The sequence below is a fragment of the Camelus dromedarius genome, chromosome 1, assembly GCF_036321535.1.
Source record: "Camelus dromedarius isolate mCamDro1 chromosome 1, mCamDro1.pat, whole genome shotgun sequence".
NCBI lineage: Eukaryota > Metazoa > Chordata > Mammalia > Artiodactyla > Camelidae > Camelus > Camelus dromedarius.
The window spans coordinates 100,839,986-100,861,092 of record NC_087436.1 but is presented as its reverse complement, the minus strand read 5'-3'; the positions used below and the strand labels follow the sequence as shown (position 1 = coordinate 100,861,092).

Sequence of the window (21,107 nt, the reverse complement as noted above, 5' to 3'; positions counted from 1 at the left end):
GAAAAATAACCTTGTATTGAAGGTCAGATTTGTTGTAAATTTATGGGAGAAGAAAACACTTTGAGTTTTCAAAGCTTTTTTTGAGGACTGAATTATGGATAAGGGATTGTGCACCTGAAAAATATCTAATGTTTATTGGAGTCCTATTGTGCATCAGGAATTATTGCAAACACTCTTCCTATGTTAATGTATTTAATCCTCACAATAATCCTAAGAAGTTAATTCATTCTTCTGCCCCTTATAAGGATGAAGAAATTTAAATTAATCAAGCAACTTGTTCAGAGGTACATATTAAGTGACAAAGTTAGGATATGAATCCAGGGATCTTGGCTCTGGAGCCTATTCAGTTAATTTCCATTTCATTCATGGAAGACTCCAGACAGAAAAAACACAAACACAAACACAAACAAAAAACTACTTTTTAAATCTCTCCAAGCGCTACCACCAGCTATTTACCTAAATTTTACACTGCACCAGACACCATGCTCTAAACTTTATACACATTAACTCTTTATCCCCATAATACATGGAGGAGTGGGCATCATTATGTTGCAGATGAGATGCTCGAGGCTTAGAGAGGCTCAGAGAAAGTATGTCCAAGGTCACACAGCATATACATGATGGGCCTAGAATCACACTCAGCACTGTTGATACTCCCAGTCTCCTGTTCTTTCCCTGAGTTCCACTCTCCCTTGAGGGAAGCACTCAGGAGATATAGATGAGACTGAAATAAGGGTTGGTTGATAGGTAATCCTTATATCTTCTTCTAATTGGTTGGATCAAGTGATTTTGTTGCCAGTGATTAAGTTCTTATCTCACTGCAGAAATAATCCAGAGGTGGAGGTTAAGAAAGTAAAGGGGGACTTATTAAGGGATGGGTAGTCCACTCTCCAGGGGACAGTGGGCAGGCTCAGGTGAGCAACTGCCCTGAGTTTCTTTGGCAAGTTGGTCACATGGCGTGTAAAAATGAATGGGTGGAATATTGGCTGGGGAGGGAAGGGTTTGGGGTATTTTCCCTGAATTGTATCCCAACTCCACCTTCCTGAAGGGAAGAGGAATTTTTGCCCTTATTTAGTCTGGATCAGAAGTGTCGTGGCATTGCTGCATGATGGGCACCTCTAATGTGCAAGACTAATTTTATTAAAATGAGGGCATAATGAGCAAAAGGTTACATTCAGATACTGGAGATTCCTACTTTTTCCCCCTTTCCTTGTCAGCCTCCAGGCCACTTGTCACCCCAAGATGTGTCACTGCTTATCAGCCTAGAAGTTCTTTCTCTGCCCAAGGACCCCTGTTGTCTATATGATGTATGGTTTCTGCATTTGGCCTGTGCCCCTCCTCTTTTGCCCAACTCCTACCATTTGTCCTGAGTCCCCTTTCTCTGCTCATATGTAGCTATCTGCCTGCTCTAACAATTTTGTGATAAATTAGAACACTATTTAGGAAACTTAACCCCTTTGTTGTAGCCCTGGGTAACACTTACTTGCATAACTGTAAATTTCCCCAAGCTTTTGGGTATTTAGAGGATCACAGACTGCTTGTCTAAGTCAGTGATTTCTACCTTCTCCATGATCTGCTATGTGCTTACCTTTCTAATCTTCCTAAATCCCCTAGTCAAAAGGCAGGGATCTTTAGGTCATTTATTTAAAAAAAAAAAAAAAAGCCAAGTCTAACTCAGTACACACTTCTGGATCTCATCTGCTCACACCTGAACTTTACTGACTACAATAATAGTTTTCCAATAAAAAGTTGTATTTAATCATTTTTTTCCTCAGATCTATTATATAAGGCAAAAATAAATCATTTTCTGACAGCTATTTTAAGATAAAGCACTTGATGTAATCATCTTAGTGAAAGAGATATTTTCATTTGGATTAAAGAAAATAAAGGTAATGTTAAAATACTTGTTGGAAAATCAACAAAATTTGTTTTTCTTATTTTTGTTCATCCTTCTGTAAAACCCTTTCATAGTCCACCAGATTCCACCAGAATTAGGTGTATCTCTAGAAAAAGAAATCTTCTGATAACAGGAAGTCACGATGTATACAAAGAAAAATAAACAGTTGAAAAAGAAAATAGGGAAGAGGTGCCTATTTGTGCTTTTTTCTCTCCCGAAGAAGAGAGTAACACAATTTTTATTTGCAAAATTTTGTCAAATACTGTTAAGAATGTGCTAAGTGCACAAGAAAGACATGAATGTCTGAGATGTCTACATGCTGATTAACAATCCATTTATCTCATGGGGTCAGGGAATTAAGTAGTTTGTATATTAAAGAAAGAAGCAATTATGCATATAGCTTTAAATATCTGAGCTTAAGACAAACAAAAGAAAAGCTCATTGGAAGTGTTTTAAAACTAAGGGCAACATTTTCATGCCTTCTTTTAGGAAATGGAAATATCCTTGTATCTTCCAGCCCCAAACCCGGAATAGAGTCCGTGATCAGGATTCTGGCAAAAGGCGTAACTCAGTCTATCAAAATCTTTACTGGTGCAGAGCTATCTTTAAGAGCCTTAATGATTCCAGGGCTCTCCTATAATAACTGATGCCTCTAAGGTTTCTGGATGGTGTAGGACAGCTTCTGGAAACTTCAAATGCCTCCGTAAATCTGGGCTTTCCTTTTTACTTCTAATGATGCTACGTATTGTCTATTACTTCTTGCTGAGGTCACTGTAAGAGTATCTCACCACCACTTGTCTACCCTGCCTCATAAGAACAAATGCACTTCATTTTAGAGAAAGAACATGACTTCTTAAATTTGTTATAATTTTCTCCACTTTGGGAAAAGCATAGTTTTAAGAAGGTTGAATTTTTATTTCGTTAAGTAGTAAAATGGGTGACTTTGTGGCATCTGTTTCCCGGGCTGCTCAGATAATTTTTTTTTGTATTTCTTTGAAGATTGTAGCCTTTCCTTATGGCTTTGGGTAGCAGTAACTGACCTCTAAATAACCCTGCTGTTACATTTTAAGAAGGAGTGATATGGTGTTATGGGAAACACTAAAGTGAAAGTCATAACACTCGCTCTTTGGCCTCAGCTCTCTGAGAGTCTGGACCCCTCACTGCGTCCATCTTCCTTACTGTTGGGTTGAGGTGATAAGTAAAAAGGATGAAGTGTGGGGAAGTATTTTATACGTTATAACTTGTTTGCTAATATGACAGCTTTAAACCATGTACTTTCAAGAGGGAAATTAACATTATCTCTATGAAAGGACTTCAACTTTTCAGAGTGATGTAATGTTTCTAGTAAATAGCATAACCAGGTGAAAATGGAAAACTCTGCAATTAATGCTAAAGGGACAACAAGATCTGATGAATACTACTTCTTTCAGTTTTCTCAAGATTTGATCTGACTGAGTGTGTGTGTGCGTCGTGTGTCGGGGGACCTCTAAGGAGCTGACTTTGTTATGGAAAATACTGCTGGAGAGTTGCATTATATATCAATAAGAACATTTTACTTTTTGAATTGATTTACTCAATACCAACTGAAAAGGGTTGTGATTAACTGTTTTCCGTCTTCACTAAAGTTAAAAATTCAACGGAAGAGTACTCAACTAAAGTGTGATATAATGTTCTTAGGTATCAAAAACACATCCTTCAAGGAAAGACTGAAAGACTCAGAGGGATTAAAATGGAAGATCTGCTTTTATAATCCCACAACAAATGGAATATTTTAAGAGTTTATCATTTATGGAAGGGAGAAAGATGTGTATCTGACGATTCTGTAAGACCCTATGTAATTTCTCTGTTTTAAAAAATGTATAACATCTACTTACAGAATTAAAATAAGAAAGTACAGAAACACAGAAAAGTACTATTCCACTCATGCCTTCCCTTAATAGGTTGCATCATAATATAAATTGCATTTGTTAATCATTGGCATTTCTTTTGAGGATTCATTTGACTCATCAAGGTTGGAAGTTTTGATTGCTTGTGATGAATCTCTTATAGCCTTTCTTGATTATTTTCTAAATTTGATGACAAACACTGCAACATGTCTCAGCCAATTAGGCTTGTCAACTTCTACTGTGGTCCCCAATCAAGTCTTTGACTTTGGAAATGACAAGAGATCCTTATTAAAAGTCAAGCTTCTTGGATAGAGATGTGGCAGCCCACATGTGGCTGATGGCAGAGAAGACAAGCTGCCTTTCATTAAAAGCAATAAGAGGAAACCAGTTTTAGCAGGCAATAATCCAGACTATGAAGTAAAAGCTGAGGGAAGGAATTGAAGATTATCTCACTCCTAGGTGATTGGAAATTTAGTCAATCTCTATGAATATAATATTTTATGAGCTATAGGAAATTCAGGTACACAAGTTAAGGACAGCAGGTAAGGAGAGGTGCTAGAGTCTTCATATAGGTCTATCAGCTCTTTATAAATGCATCTCAAAGAAAGAAAAAAAGTGCCAAGAATTTCAAACCAGAAATACAGATTAATCCCCGAAAAGCAGCAACCTGTGTAAGTCATTGTATAAGGAAACTGTCACATGTTTGATACTTAAGTAAACTGAGAGATGATGGGAGACCATTCTGGATCCCTTCAGCAGGGAATGACAATTACGTTCTTAGAGATTTTTCCTATTTTGGTAGCTAAATTTCTGATTATTGTCTTGTGTCCTTGATAGGCACTGTTATAAGAGAAAAAGAAAAGTTTGAACTTGTTAAAGCAATAAAGAAAGAAAAAAAAAAAAGGACTGTTTGGAATACAATGTAGATCTTATCTTACACTCTGCATTTTTATAAGGTTTTTCTTTCTTCCTATTCAAAACATTTAGGTCAGCTTCAAATATACAAAGTATCCCAAGATCGGAAATATTCCCAAAGAACTTAGTTTGCTGAATTAAACTAACTAGATTACAAAGCAATTCATAAAATTTGTCAATAGTTTGATTTTTTTTAATGTATCTCAAATATGTGCTTGAGAGACAGAAGGAATTTAGCATAAAAAGTAAATAGGAAAGTACCTTTTATTTTTCTTTTGATGATAAAATTGATAGGATCTTCCCAAATGAGAGTCAAGCAGCAACATGTACAACTACATAAATAATTATTTTTGCATTTTACCTTTGGAAAAGAGAAAAATAATTCTAGATTTCCTGTGAAGAACACTGGCATTTCCTTGCTGAACTCTGAGCACACAGCATAAAAATCTCTGGCCACAGTGGTTCAAAAAAACAATGGGCTGACAAATAACAATACTTCAGTTATCCATCCATCACTGAAAAATAAAGATGCAATGTTGGACTGGCTTGATTTAGAAACTTTGGCAAAGTAAAAGTTCTAAAATATACTACACAAATGGTAACCAAATAGGAAAATCATTAGAAACTACAGTGGATGGTGTGTGGAGACAAAAGCAGAGAGTGTAACTATATTGGGAATAATTTAAATTACCCTCTTTTCTATTTTAAACCAAATCTACCCAGGATGCATTTGCAAATCTAACTGATTTCATTTGTTGTGAATATATTTGCAGAGGTTAAATTTTGTCAGTCCTTTTAGTCCCAAGCTTTGCAATAAAATGATACCATATGATAGCACAGTCATATTATGTTCTTTTGTTTGCCTATAAAAGAAACTATAAAATATATTAAATAAAACCCTAGAGGTTATTTTCTTAGAATCTGTTGAGGTGAAGCAGGTTTTTCTCTCTCTCACTCTCTTTCTCAAAGAAAAACAAAATCTGTTAAAAAATTTTTATAATAGAAAATATAAAACTATTGTCCAAAGACAGACCATATATAATGATTTTAATTACACATACAAGTAAATCTTAACTGCCATCTTTAATCCTGATCCCTGAGAACTCTCTAGATATAACTTAGCTTTATAAAAATCGAAGACAATTCCGCATTCCATTAGGCAACACCATTAATTAGGAGGACATGCCATTTCATCCAAATTGTAGACACTTGACTCGATTTACCCAATACATTGCATTTCACATAATATTTCCATTCAGCAAACACACTGGCAAATGTATTTCTACATGAACACTCAGGGGACTATCCTACAGCACATGTTAGGTCATTAACATGGTGGGGGGGAGGGGGTGTGGGCTAGGCGGGTAGGTGGTACTGTCAGTATGCTCACACCTGTAATCCACCTGTACTGTGCCTTTTTAAACTTTTGAACCACATAATGTGTTGTCAGTTCAGGTCCTCCTTTTGAATCACCCTGATGTTTTAGAATGTATTTTAAAATATAAGGTTTTGCATATTTGCATTCTATGAATAATGTATAAGCAGGAAGGAATCCAATTGGCAAAGGTACATGATTTCTGGGATAATTTATAAATCCAGAAAATTATCTATTTGGGTTTAATAACTTTTCTTCTGCGTGTGGAAAAATTTATACCTATACAAACAGACACACATACTTTATTTCTGCTTGAGAGTATACACACGTCCCTGTCCTGCAACAAATGCATATATACCTGTCTGTTCTACAGACCTAAATTTTATCTGTCCATTCCTCTCTTTCTATAATATGTGATGCTTTTGCAAAACCTTATCTTTAATGGATGTGAAATAAAAACTGTTCTATGGGATGATGAATTGCAGGGTGTTGGGAAAAAAGGGAAATAATATGCTAAAGGAAATATATACGTAATATAACATTATGTTCATGTATGTCCCCCCTTCCAATTTCATAAAGGTCAGGAAAGCCTTTTGAGAAATGGCCAGCTTTAACGGCTCCTTCTCCTTGGCTTTCAGATTCAAGACCTCTTCCAGATGTAGCCCTGACCGGGAAGTGTACCCGCGAGTGTGATGAGTACGGCCACTCCGACTCCTGCTGGATGCCAGTCCGCACTTCTCCGGAGAGGAAGAAGAGCCAGCCCAAACTCTCCACTTTCATGCCTGTCGATGAACGAGGAAGCCAGGAAAAGCTGGCCAACGGCGAGGCCGCCATCATGGGCGACCGCAACAGAAACCTCCTGAACAAAAAGTTAACCTCATCCTACGAGACCTTCAGTGCAGCTAGTTTCAGCAAAAATGAGGAAGCCAACACTGAGGATATTCCCCTTACCAAAACAGGGGAATACAAGCCATCTCCTGTCAACACTCTCACTAGAAGAGAAGTTTACCTGTAGGCTGTAAAGAAGCAACCACAAATTTCTTTTCACATATGAGAAGGAGAATAAAGGGGCAAAAAAAAAAAAAAAAAAACTTACAAAGCAAAACCGTGTAATCACAAGAGGGGGCTACCAAAGAGACAGAGCTTTGCCCGCCACTTCTGCCTCCAGATCAGGCCGTTAGTGAGTGATACTGTGCAGCCTGATTGTAATGTACAATGTAGAAACCATCCTTGTTACTTGCATGTTTAACCCCCTCACCGATTCCCGACACCCGATCTCTCTTCCCCGCCCCCCTCCAAAAAACAAAACAGCAGCAACAACTACAGGAAGACGGTTGCAAAGTTCATTCCTGGTAACAAGCCTGATCAGCAGAACACAACGCACTCTCATTATCCCTAAGCTGAAGCATGATTTTAGTCACTTTGATTTAGTTCGAATGTCATCTGGTTGATCAAAAAGAGCAGTTCAGGTAAAAAAAAGTTTCAGACACGATCCGAATATGATTAATCACCATGGAAGGCAATCCCTCAAAAATGATAGAGTTCCTTTAAAGGTACAAACCTTAGGGAGGAGGACTCTATAAGAAGCCCTTGGGGGAAGATCACAGCTTTAATATTCCAACAAAGGCTGAGAGCTAAACAACACCCAGTTGGAGATTGCAGTCCCAAATCAGCGTATGTCGTTTTTCTCAAGTCAGGAGCATCAACTTCAATCACATACATTTATTGAATATTCTTAGTACATGCACAATCTTGACTACATGTATCAATTACACTAGTCGTAACTTGTAAAAATTATATATATATATTTCAGAACAGCATCACTATTATCAACTAACTGGAACAATTGTGTCATTAAAAGGCCAAAGATCATATGGCAGATCAGGGAAATCATGAAGTAAATTTGGTCTTGACATGGAAATCCATTAAGCAGCAAAAGCAACTGAACCCAGGCACCCACAGAAATCCTCATATGCTGGTTTATTTTACATAATCTCTATACCCAGAAAAACATGCATTTTCTTTTAAAATGGATTTTTGAAAGTTCAGAAAATGAAAAGTCAATGAGACATAGTTTTGGTATTATAATAGGCAATTAGTTGAGGTTAAAATTTAGTTTCAAAAATATTATCAGGAAAGATTCTACTTTTTAAAATCATATCTGTGGGTAGGTAGAGAAGGAAAGATGCATTGGTGAATAGTCTTTAAATCCACTATTATCATTTTAGAATCCAAGTTATGCTTGCTGGTCTTATTATCCATATTTCAAATTATCAAGTGCATTTTTACGTGTTCAGTGCACACTTCCATGTAACAAAAGTGCATTAATTTTGAATCCTGTGCAATTTGGCACTATTTCAAGACTCACAACTTTGAAGCAAGATGACACCCTAATTGACTTGTCACTAATGTGGTTGGAAGGTTATTTAATATATCTCTTAAAACCAATCTAGACTGAACATGAAAGAAATGAGTTCTGGGCAGTGACATGTCTGGTGGTTTGCCCATCTCAAAGATGAGACATAGGCAGTTTTTTCAGTATAATATAAAAAATAAAAAAAGAATATGCAGATTTTGAGTCACTGGCTCTATGGAGGATGATCTAATATGGTTGGAAATTGAGCTGGGACATTCAGACAAAAGTGACAATCCAGGGACAAACTAGGGGATAACAGGTGAAGAGAGTAAACGTTCCAGTCACTGAATGTTTGGAATAAGACGTAGCCTTGACGGCTCTCTAGCGAACTGTAGAAATAATGTAGCTTTGGGTAGTTTCATGCTTTGCAGTATTTCTTAGTCAACAAGGTGAAGCAGCCTGGAATGAAGGTTGTTAATTCACTCTAGGTCATTAATGCTTATCTTTGAAAATCACTTCTCTGTTTGGTGGGGTGTTCTTCCGGGGTCATTTCCTTATGCTCTCTCTTAAACGGAGTTTTCATTTTGATGTTAGTTTATGTATAATAGTTAGGATGAAAGAAGATATGTAATTGAAGAAACAAAAACATTGGACTAAAATATCAATAATTGAACATGTTTATGTTTGATTATTATTTACATTATGGAAAGATGCAATTGTAGTACTTTGTTAGGAAACTGCATTAAAGCAGTTCTGCCTTGTATAATCTGTAAGTACCTATTAAGACAAAATACTTCTAAAGATACTTATGAAATGTATACATATTTTTCTTGCACGTTACAAAAGAAATATTCAATTGCTTAACACAGGTGTTCAACAGATTCTTTTAATGCTTTTTTTTTTCTTTGTTTCATGAGACACTTGAAGCATTTAGATAGCTCACTTCATTCTATCTTAAAACCCTTCTGTTGTCTATGAAGCTAATACGGGTCATACGGGACCTTTGGATTAATTGGATCCACATTCCCCAATGACGTTTGCACCACATTCAAGACAGCCATGTTATTGTCATTTAACTCGTGAGCCTCTTTAGAACTAAAATGGGTGTGAAAGAATAAAATTCAGTGTACTGTAAGTATTCGCAGTAATTCTAGTAGAATTAGCTATCATAACATGTTTATTATTATAATGAGCTGGCATGACACAGAAATATATTTTGTGTTTGTATGACTTTTATTTTGAGTAGGTTAAATCTGGTGCCACTCCATATATAGAGTGCTTTTGAAAAAAATCAATAAAAAAGAACAAAAAAAAAATAAATGAGTGAATGCAAAATAAGCAACTGTGCCTTTTATACCTGTTATTATGGTAGAAAAACGGTTGTTGGGTTTGGACAATGAGGGGAAATGGGCTATTCCCAACTTTTTTGATCCTGTATATTTATCCATGTTTATTTTCTGAAAATAGTAAATAATATATTAAAAATTTGCCTTCTGACAAACTCAGATAGTGGACCAGTCTTAAATATCATTCATTCATAAAACAAAATCAAGGCATTAATATGGGCTGCTTAATTCCAACTAGAAGGCTAAAGCATTTATTGTAATAGTAAAACAGAGAGAATCAGGGTGAAGTCAGTCCATTTTGCAAGGTAAAATACTGATTTACCATTTCTATTCTTTCTTCTTTTTGTTATTTTTCTTTTAGCTGCTGTCTCATTTTGGTTGTACAGTATATAAACCATAACTGTTTCCTGTGCACAAGAAGCTCAGTGAACTTTGCATGCATTATACATTAGGACACACTTATAAATTGAGTAACTATATACATTTCAGCGTATTAAAACGTCTGTAGCTTCAGTCTAAAACCTAAGGTTCATTCTGAACCTCCAGATACCATTTCTGTACAGTTTCTGACTGGCCTGCTGCCTGAGTTTCAGAAAACAAGGGAGGCATTATTTTTATGGGAAGAAAAATTAAGATGGTACTGAAGATGTCTGGCTGAAAGGCTACCCTAGGAAGCTGTCCTATAGGAAAATAAAACACAAAGAGCAGAAGAAACTGCTAAGAATCAAACAGCTGTCCTAAAACAGGCACGAGAAATCTGAAGACATCAGTAGTTTTAGGTATATTGTATCAGTGATAAATATGCAATGTGTTCTTAAGGGGAAAAAAAAAAGGAAAAGAAAAGAAAAGAGTGAAGATGATCATGAGTAAAGTAAAGATCAGTTGTGACCTGGGCGGAGGTATATATAACATCCGGAGGAAGGCATCATTTTTTCAGCTACCTAGGGTTTACTTTCAGATGACTTTTCCTACGTTTTAAAGCACTTGCATTCAGTGTGGTACGATCCGTTTGTAATGTTAATCATTGACTATTGTTCTGCTACTTGGATGTTGATAGTGAAGCAGAGAACAATTTATCATCGTTTATTACGAGTCACTATGCACGTAACTATGCTAAACATGGCGAAATGTATTAAACACTCGTCCAAATATTTATGAAATACTTTACATAATTTAATTTGCTTTTGTACAGTTTTATGTAAATAAATTGCTTGTCATTTTTGTCTCTGCAAATTAAAATATAACATGGTCAAATGGTTTAACACTTGTAAGTGTACTTCTCTGTTGACAGGTAATTCCGTTTTGATTGGACGAGAAGTGAATGGATGCATGGACCAGTTTGATTTAGAATGGCTTGATTTCTGCTAAACTAAGATGGAGTAAGGAAGATGATGCTGCAGTAATTGTTAATTCTGAGGGCACTGGGCATAACTGTTATATTACTTTGCCTTATAATGGAGGAGAACTTAGATTCTTCAGTTTCACCAAAATAATTCCTGAGATAGTTACCCAGCTGGCTTTGAAATCTTCAGTGTACAGTAAAAGAACTTATCAGTAATGTAAAGATTGATTTTTTTTTTTTTAGGTGTCATCTTGAGAAATTTCACATTTCAGATAAAATTAATTCTGAGTCAAAATTATCTTTGTAAAGGAAATATTTGTTTTTAATATAAAATAATGATGAGTACAAAAAAGTTAGACACTAAGAAAATGACCTTATCTCATGTGAGAGATAGAGAAAAAAACTTGAAGCAAAAACTAGAATTTTTACCTGACTCATTTTTTTTCTTTAGCTGGACTTTCTCTACTGTTTATATTTTTTTCAATCATTTACTATCTTTCTCTCTCTCTTTTTTAAGTAATTGTGTTTACTCTTTATTGTCAGATTATAACCCTAACCATAGCAGTTATCTTCTTTGTTTATTAAATTGTTATCTATTCAAACAAGCAACTTCTCTTCCCCAACCCAACTCAGAGATTTAAAAAGAGAAAGGAAATACTTTCTATAGAAACTAACTGACTGAAAGGAAGTTTTGCCCTATCTCACAACAGTATTTCTAGAACCCACCAATATGAAAAAAAATTGGAATTCTAAAGATGCTTGCCTTGAAGTGTCTCTACCATTTTTCCTTCTCTTGATTGAAAATTCAAGATACTTTATCTAGAATGACACATTCTTTCTTAACTCAAAGATATCTTTGTGAATTGATTTTGGCTGGAAGTCTTCCTTCCCTCAAGAAGGAATTAAGGGTGAGGTATGATGAGAAAGTCTGCCTCAAGTTGTAATGAGGTGAACAAATGACAAATAACACGTGCGTTCATTTGGCTTTGCACTCATCTAATGATGGGAACCAAACACCAGTACATAAATCATTAGAAGAGAACATAAAACAAAATCACTATGTGTTTTTCTTCTAAATTCTCTATTTAGATTTGACGAATATACATTACTCTTTAGCCTGAGATTAGATTCTTTGGTTAAAATATCTTTTAAGCTCTCAAACATGTACAAATACAGCAATCCATTTTAGAAATAAGATATACATAAAGAAGGTCAACAAAAATTGTGTATATTGCTTCCAGGACTTAGGTCTGATTATCTCTCCTCCTCTGATTTGTTGAAGAGTTCCATCTAGTTCCTTAGAAGCTTGACTTAGCACAAGTACATATGTAGCACCCATTATGGTTTACAAGTGTTTTTATAAGATTGACTGCAAAATTCCCATAATATCTGTGATATAAGCTGAAGAATCTATTAGAAGAGCCATGTATGAAGGATATTACTTTCATTATATTTTTCTTCGATTGAAATCAAATTGAACACAAAGTTCTGCTACTATTAGCATTTTCTCTCTACTAGCTTAGGTACCAATGAAATCATTTTGCATGATTTAGCAGAATGACGAGGAAGAAGAACGCTCCCCCACTCACCTGAATAAAATAGGCATTTGGTAAAGTGGGAATGAGGGTCACTAATTATTCAGATTGTTAGGTAATTTTCTTCACTTAACTTTGCACGACATACCCTGGCAGTAACTGTAACTTGCTTTTGGGTTTCTGGCAGGACATTGTAGACCTTGAAAACATCATAGCCTGATTTTCCTGCTGAAACCCTTGGCCTGATCCACCAGGCAATGAGGACTCTTTGCCTTTGGCTGGCTGAATAGTCAGTCAAGGTTCGGGGACTATTGAATGACCACAACCAACAGTCAGCACTATCAAAATTGACCAGATAATTGTAGAATCCCCAAACTTACTTTGGCTTCAGTGGGCTGATTTCACAAAGAAATCTGTTTATTGAGATTTTGTTTCGTACTTTTTCTGTCTTTACATTTAACCTTTTTGTGTCCTCATCTCAAAGTCCATTGCCATACTCTGAGAAGTTTATTTGCTCCGTGTTTTCCCTTCCAGGAGCAAACCTAGTATCCCATGAGATGGTGGGGATGTTAGGTAGCTAAGCGAGAACTAGAGGATTTGCAACCCAATCAGCTTTATTTTAATGGAAATTTACAATATCACTACTTGAGTTCTTAGGAGGCAGAGTGAATGGGGACTGAACTTTTGTTTATTTTCTCTTATCTTTATCCCGACTCTAATACTTGTTTATAAAACTGCATGGAGGAAGGTGATTAACCAAGATAATACAAATTTTCTAAGCTGCAGGGAGTGAGGAGAGGATATGAATGTAAAATGTGAAAAGCTAAAAATGTATGTTCTTCTTTAGCCTTAACTTTATTATTATTTTTCCTGTCACGCTGCTCTTAAATGTAAATTTTATTCATTGGTTGAATTTAATATGTGTGACCCACAAAGAAATAATTTTGTCTGTTTACTGAACCTCCTGGGGGAAGACGTAGAAGATGCTCAATTGTTCATAAAAGTAAAATTTGCCCCCAACACTCTCAGATGATGCTAGGCCAAAATTAGAGTTTACTTGTGATATTCCGTTTTATTCTTTTCTACTAAAAGTTATGACTCAATTGATTAACACCAAAAAGGTCATAAGAAAGATGAATGAGGTCAACAGAGAAATGCAGATACAATCTTAGAGATTAGAATAGGCTTGAAAAATAAAAATGTTAATCAAGGTGCCTAACATTTAAAAAAAAATCATCCATTAAAATAAACACCTGGATGAGCAATCCAAAGAAGGAGATAAAAACAAGATGTTTTATTTTGGTAATTTAATTGAAAGTACATTACAGCATCTCAGACTTAGTAAAATTCATAGAAACTTGATAGGATAATGTCAGTTTTTTTCTAAGTGTGTTTTATGCAATAGTACATGGAATATTTTTATTACAGTTTTATGGATTGTTGTAAAAGTTTGACCATGTATTTAGACCATTTTATAATACATTTATGAAAAGTAAGTCAGAGCAAAAAATACTAGGAAAAAGTAAAGAAATAAGGTAAGTAGATGGCTAGGTCATTTACTTATAGTTTTAACAACGTCCTTTAAGAGAGAAACAATTATTTGAGTATTTTTCCAGACCCTATGGTGATGGTGGATTATATTAGAATGATGTTTCTTCAGCTGAAATTTGTGATCCAGTAAGAGACCACAGAGCTTTAGAATTCCAGGTAATCTACACGAATTTTTAAAGTTTTGAGTTTTATTAAGACTGTGATCAAAGTAATACTTCAGCATAAATAGTTTTCAGTAATAATTCTCAGTTGAAGCTGAATTTAATAGAATAAAATGTACATTTGTAAGTCAGTATTTATCCATCAATTGTGTGAATGATTATATTCTCTGGAGTCCAAAGGGAATTTTTGGTTTTCTTTACAGAGGTTCGTATTTTACTCAGTTGTGAGAAAAATCAAATCAGAGATTTGGATAAGAAGCAAAGCCCCTTAAACAACGTGAATGATTGAACTAGGAGACACCAGCACACACAGACTTTCTATAAAGGGCTAGATAGCAAACATTTTAGGCTTCTCAATTCAATAAGAAAAATCAAGGATACTGTGTAGGTATTTATATGAGAAGAGAGAAAACAAATGCCTGGTTTTTTTTTTCCAATCATTTAAATACATAAATACCATTCTTTGCCGAGGAGACATATAAAGGCTGACAGTGGGCTGGATTTGATCAGGGTATTACGGTTTGTTCAAACTGTATATACATCAATACATCAGTACATCCTGGCATATACCCAAAACTGCTTCAACTGAGACCAATTTTTAGAATTCATCACCGAAATTCTTTTCTTACTCCTTAAGTGCGTTGCTGTCTGATCTGGACGATGCTGGTTTATGGCTTTATCCATCGAAGTCACTAATAATAACCCTCAAACGTTAGGCTACGTGATCACTTTGGTATCAGGCTCATTCCTTCCCATTGACCAGCCATGTAACAATCTCATTCCTAGATCGCAAAAGGCAGACACCGTAAGAGATGCAGGTCTATGGGCATGAAATCCACAGCAGGAAAAGAGCTCATAATCTCAATGCAGGAGTCATCACTGTCCACTTCATAAGTAAATAAAAAGAGTGTCTTATTCTGGAAATTCCCAGTTTGGTTTAGAGGTGGGAGGTTTGCTTGTATCTATTGGCTCAAAAGCGTTAAATATACTTCCATTTAAATGCAATGGATAAGGTCTGATTCTTTTATGTATGTATTTTGTTTACACTAAGTAACAAATAGTAAGAAGTTTTATATTTAGAGCATGATATACATAAAATAAAAATAAGAAATACTGTGCTGAATTTAATGACATTCTCGGAATGAGGTGATTTTTTTTTTAGTTCTTTTTTATGTTTTCCAAATTGTACACATGTATATGTTTTACATTAACAATATCAAAAATTGAACATTTTGAAGTATCCTAAAATTGTGTGCTGTTGAGTGAATAACTTAAGAATAATAAGAGAAACATTTTAATTTTAAAACATTGAACACTTTTCATCTGATAATTACTCCCAAAGGAAATTGTACTTTAAAAAAAAAGCTTAGATTATAAACTTTTTGTAACATTTGACATTAGCTATTTTCCATTCCAGCAAAGTAAATATGTTATGCTAAGTAATTTCAGAGACTGCTGTTACCAAACTAGCACAAAGGAAATAATTTTTATACAAAGCCTTAATATGAAGACTGCTAAGCCTGTAAATTAAACATGAAGTTTATATTTTGAGGAAAGTAACATAAAACAAAGCAAGAAAAAAAAAATCAACCATTACAATGAACCTATTGCCTAAGGTTTGATCAACACAGAAAACATGGATGAGAGCTTCAGTTTATCAATCATATTATTTCAATATATGTTTTCTAATATGACTGTCTCTGAACCTTCAATCTGGGAATTATTGTAGATGATGACTGTGTAGTAGTCAGGGCTATTTGATTTTTGTTAAACCTTCAGAAATGAAGCTTTTGAAAAATAGCTATGTTAAATATAGCTCTACTAAAAATAGCTACTATAAAAATCTATGCCTCCTCCAGAAACAATCAACGTTGTCACTGACTAAAGTAATCTGGGAGCATAACTGAAGAAAGGAAAAGATAAATTTTCAATCCTAATGAAGGATACTGTCAGTCCCTAGATGGTTTAAGGAATAAAAAGGGCAAATGAGAATGTGACCATATTGGAAAATTTGCTTCAAGGCTATAGATGTTATCGGCAAAGAGAGGGTGAACAGAACGAGCAATATAGCCCTAATCCAAAGAAACATCCTTCAGTGAACCGTCTTTTTTGTAAAATTCGAGCTATGCTTCTGCTATGTCAATTACTAGGAAGCATAGTGAGATATTTAATATATTGCTTGTTGACTTCCTTTCTTAAATTGCCTGGAATACTCCAGGCTCATTTTTTTTTATTAGATGAAAACAAATAGTTTAACAGGTGATTTGATTTTTCTCTCTGCTTAGGATTTATATGAGTTTCACAGCCAGCATTTTGTTATCCTCAGGTCTAAAGGCTCTAAGTCATCAGAGAAACACTCCCACTTGACTGTAAATGTAAGTCAGACTATTATAAAGACAGTGTCACAGGTGGAAAAGTAATCTTCGCTCTATTGTAATCAGACCCAACACTGACAAAGAATCGTGCATCACTTTGGTGTTTCAATGGAGGTGAAGGCGCCAATTTATACTTTAACTCTTCAAGAAGGGCAGGAAGATATGTAAACAGAAGGATATACTCAGGTTTGATTTCAACCTGAATTACAAATATAAGATTATTCAGGATAGTGGATTGGAACCAAATTGCCAGACAGGAATTTGGAAATGGCATTTGCACTGCTTGTTTCATCAGACTTACAGAGAAAAAAAATCCTTGATCTCTGCACTTCCTGCTCCCCCATAACCATGGCAAAGAATTCCCAGAGGTGTCAGTCTTTCCACACAGGCTTAAAATAACCAGCATAGAGGAATCAGGTGGAACGGGTTTATTTCACTCACATTATGGTTAATTTCCATCTAGGAATATCTAGATGTTCCTCCTGGTTCTAAACATAGGCTTTATCTGTAATTTGATTCAACTTTAGCCAATAGGTAAGTCTTGGTTATAACCGTGTGAGGTCCAGCGTAATTTCTAGGCTATGATTCAAATGAGAAAGTTTGTATTTCAGTGACATCTTCTCAAAGACGTGATGTTGCTTCTCAGTCTTCTCCAATTGTGCAGGGAAACGACCTTCTGGAAAAGCTGTCTATTAAAACGGTCATTGTCATTCTGGTTTGGAAAGGTATTTCTCTTCTCTTTCAGATCCATAAGGATAGTTTAGGTCAGAATAAAATTTTGAAAAATGTATCCTATCCTGGCAGAAAAAGCATTCATGTATCTTTTCCCCTTGAAATGTTTTATATTGTGCATTTTCTCCAGAAAATCTGGATGTAATTTATTTACTTAACAAAAATATATGAGGTCTATCAAACACAGTGATGGATATTTGGGATTCAATGAGCAAAATAGGGATGGTCACTTCTCTTAGAGAGTTATAAAATTGTTGGAATTAGCCAGAGGTAGACAACACTGAAACCGGTAAGAACTTGATGTGGGCAATGATGAGAAAATAAAAGTTGTTTAGTATAACTTGTGAAGCATCAACCTTAGACTTTTGCAGTAAGAATAGGCACCCAGAGGTACCCAAGATCAGGAATGAGGATGGCTAGATGGGAGTGAGGAAGGAAGAGGTTTTTATCAGGCAAAAAAAAAAAAAAAAAAAACAAAACTGTTTATAAAGGACAGGGTCTGAGAGAGCATGAAATTTGAAGAATTGAAAGAAATTCAGGATGGGGAAATGATAGAGGAGGAAGGGGATGTGGGTGTTTGGGGGCGGAGAGGGAGAGGATAGGGAGTTGGTGCAATGGAGATGGTGGTAACAAAGGGAGGAACCAACCAAAGGTTGCTCTCTGTCTTCCTTCTTGAAAAAAAAAATCTGAATATTTTGATTGAACAATTGAATGATTTAGTGTCCTGTTTCAATGAACTGAGACATTCTCAGGTTGTCTTACTAGTGAGAGGTAAGAAAGCTCAGGGTCCATCTTAGCAGCTGACGCCCTATCCCTCAGGGTACTGAAAAGTCATGATACCATCCAGTTTCAACACTTCTGTTCATCTCCTGACTGCTGTGGGTCCCCTAATCTGTTCTTAACCACAGCTGTGACTTGATTCATCTCTGCCTCTGCTGCCATTCTTGCTGTTGTGGCCAATAATTGTACTTTTCAGACATGCTCTGTCCAATATGATAGCCACTAGTCACATGGGGCTATTTCAAAACGGATTTAATTCAATTAATAGTCTTCAGACTCAGTTCTGTTGATAGTCTGACTGAGTTACAGAGAATGATTGAGCTCAAAGTTTGATGGTCATCCTGCTGGCTGCTTTCAGGTCATTCTGCTAGAATCACTTGAGTGTATGGTGAGATGAAGGCAAATATAGTAACCAAACCAGAAGGAAATCCTTGCAACTGCAGTTTTTAGTGGTGGAAGGATGCTACAGGCATCATATCATATATATTTCCACAACTATTTGCAATTATGCTTAATGCTGAAGATACAGAATTGAATAAGACATGCTCCATTAATTTAAAGGGTGTGTTAGTCGGAACATAGGTAATAGTAAATGCAGATATAAGTACCACAGTAGAGAAATACATATATATGATATAAAAAGACTAATCTGACTGAAGCAACTGGGGAGGCTGATAAAAGAAGTTTCATTAAAGGTTAACCTGGAAAGATTAAGAGTAGTTATATAGTTAGAGGAAAATAAATATTCCAAGCAAAGTGAACAGTGATGCTAAAGGTTAAAAGTAAGAGAATCAAAGAAGTCAGAGGTTATACCCTGGATGTTCAGTATTCCTGGAGCACAAGGAGGAGGAAGGGCAGACTTCCTTCAATCCCATCACCCAGCTCTACTTTTTAGTGCCATTTTTCACACCCACACTGTATATTATTTAATCTTTCTTACACACTTTTTGATACATCACTGGTGGTGAACGTCTGCTCTTTTTATCAACCAAGCACTCCTCCTACCTTCCTTTGGTACGATCACCTCAGTTTTCCTTTGCAGTTGTCTGCAGTTAAGGGTCTCCATTTTCCCCTGGCCATGTGCTGGGTAGGTGAATCATGTTGGGCCAACTTAACTCTTTCTCCAATTCAGAGGATGACCCAAAGGTGGAAAACAATTTAGCTTATTGATTCTGATTGTGGCACCCTGAGGATTATTCTACAGTGTCTGTGGTCTAGAGCCCCAGGGCTGTTTCTAAAGAGCCATGTAAGAGCTTACCTATCACCTCCCTTTTATTGAATGTTTTCATCTTAATACCTGTAATATGTGCTTAATAATATTGACTGAAGAAAAAAAGTCAAGTGCCGGAAAATAGATGCATATTCTCTGTGCTCTATTCATACAGTTTTATCTTCCTACCTTTCCAGTTGAATCTTCCTTAATCTCTTCATGTCTTCCCTATGTCCTACTTAGGCATTTTCACTGTTTCTGAACTTGCCTGGTAGATTTCAGTTGCTAGGTCATCTCTCCCCATTCCCCAAATGTGTGCTTCCTCAAACTCAGTACGTACTCGTCCGAATCCTGCCCACGGTACGATGCCTGGATCAACCTCAGGTTCCCTGCCACTTTCTCTGATTTTTTCCTGCTCAGAATCATCTCTCTATTCCCTAAACTCTGATTTGGGAGGTAAATATCATTTATTTATTTCTCATTTTCTATAGAAGAGAGTTTCACAAAATCATCCTGGATGCTTGCCTCACATCTCACTCTTCCTCACAACAGAAGAATGAATTAAGTTAAGGATGAAAAATAGACATTTGCTCATTTTCTTTCTTGAATCCACAGGAGTTTGCTTTTTTTTTTTTTAATTAAAAAAATAAAACCCACAGAGGTTATTTGACCACAGAGGATTATTTTTTTCTTTTACTTCATTGCTTCTTGTATTTATTTACATCCCCATCCTATTGGTCTTGTTATAAAGATATAGATAGAGATAAAAATAGAGATGGAATTGGAGATAGAGATAAAGAATCTGCAGTTTCTTCAGCACCTTTCCCAGATTGCTTGTTACAGGAATGCTAGGGAGAGAACAGTGCCTCCCAAGACTCCCAAGATTGATAAAATCTCAAGACTCCTAAGATAAGTAAAACATTTACCATGATATCTTAGTTTTGCTATTGAGATCTCTGTTTAATAAGGAAAGTTATGTCTCGATACTGAAGGACTTCAAGAGTGACATTACATGTAGTTATGGAACAATATTCTTGGAAGTAATTGAGCACATTTTCTGCTAAATCATTCAGCATGTCTCAGCAGACTCAACATTCACTAATGCACTAATTTTGAGTGGCAGATTGCTGATTAATAGGCATCTTTATTTATTGTTCATGAAAAGGTACTATGATTTATAATAAAGCCAAGAGCCAAAAAAGTGGGTCATAATCCCCTTCTTTGAAGATTAGCGTCACTATTTATGACACATTTTGGCATAACTTTGAGTATGTGTTTTGAAATCTGTAATATACAAGAAACAATACTCACCCCTATTGCTGCTTTGAGAATAATGTACATTAATATACACCAAAATGTTCTTTGCTTTAAACTTCCTTAGACCCATTACTGATTACTATGTTCTGAGTTTAATATGTAATGATCAATTAATACAAAACAAACACACACATACATCCTCTGCCTGCCCTTTTTACTGTTTTTATGCAGCATCTCAATTTCTACATATGTAAGGTGACATTAATATTGTTAATTTTTCAGCTGAAAACAAATAGCCCCCTGCATACTTAGCTGTAGTATACATTTTAAAACCTAGGCAATTACTAAGAAGTTTCAAATAAAGAGCATGTCTTGGTGAAATAGAATAA

The 21,107-nt window shown here is 35.6% G+C and overlaps 1 protein-coding gene across 9 annotated transcripts in view; it reads left to right on the top strand.

The window, feature by feature from the left end:
- The window catches only part of PCDH7 (protocadherin 7), a 387,708-nt gene extending 376,671 nt beyond the window's left edge, over nucleotides 1-11,037 (top strand). For 6 of the 9 annotated variants that reach the window (XM_064487590.1, XM_064487585.1, XM_064487577.1 and 3 more), the window contains one exon: nucleotides 6,712-11,037. In XM_064487590.1, coding sequence (XP_064343660.1) covers nucleotides 6,712-7,088 — 377 coding nt within the window. In that variant the 3' untranslated portion in view covers nucleotides 7,089-11,037. The remainder of the gene's footprint in view (nucleotides 1-6,711) is intronic. The other 3 variants (XM_064487600.1, XM_064487592.1, XM_064487617.1) reach the window with 2 other exon arrangements.
- The last annotated feature ends 10,070 nt before the right edge of the window (nucleotides 11,038-21,107 follow it).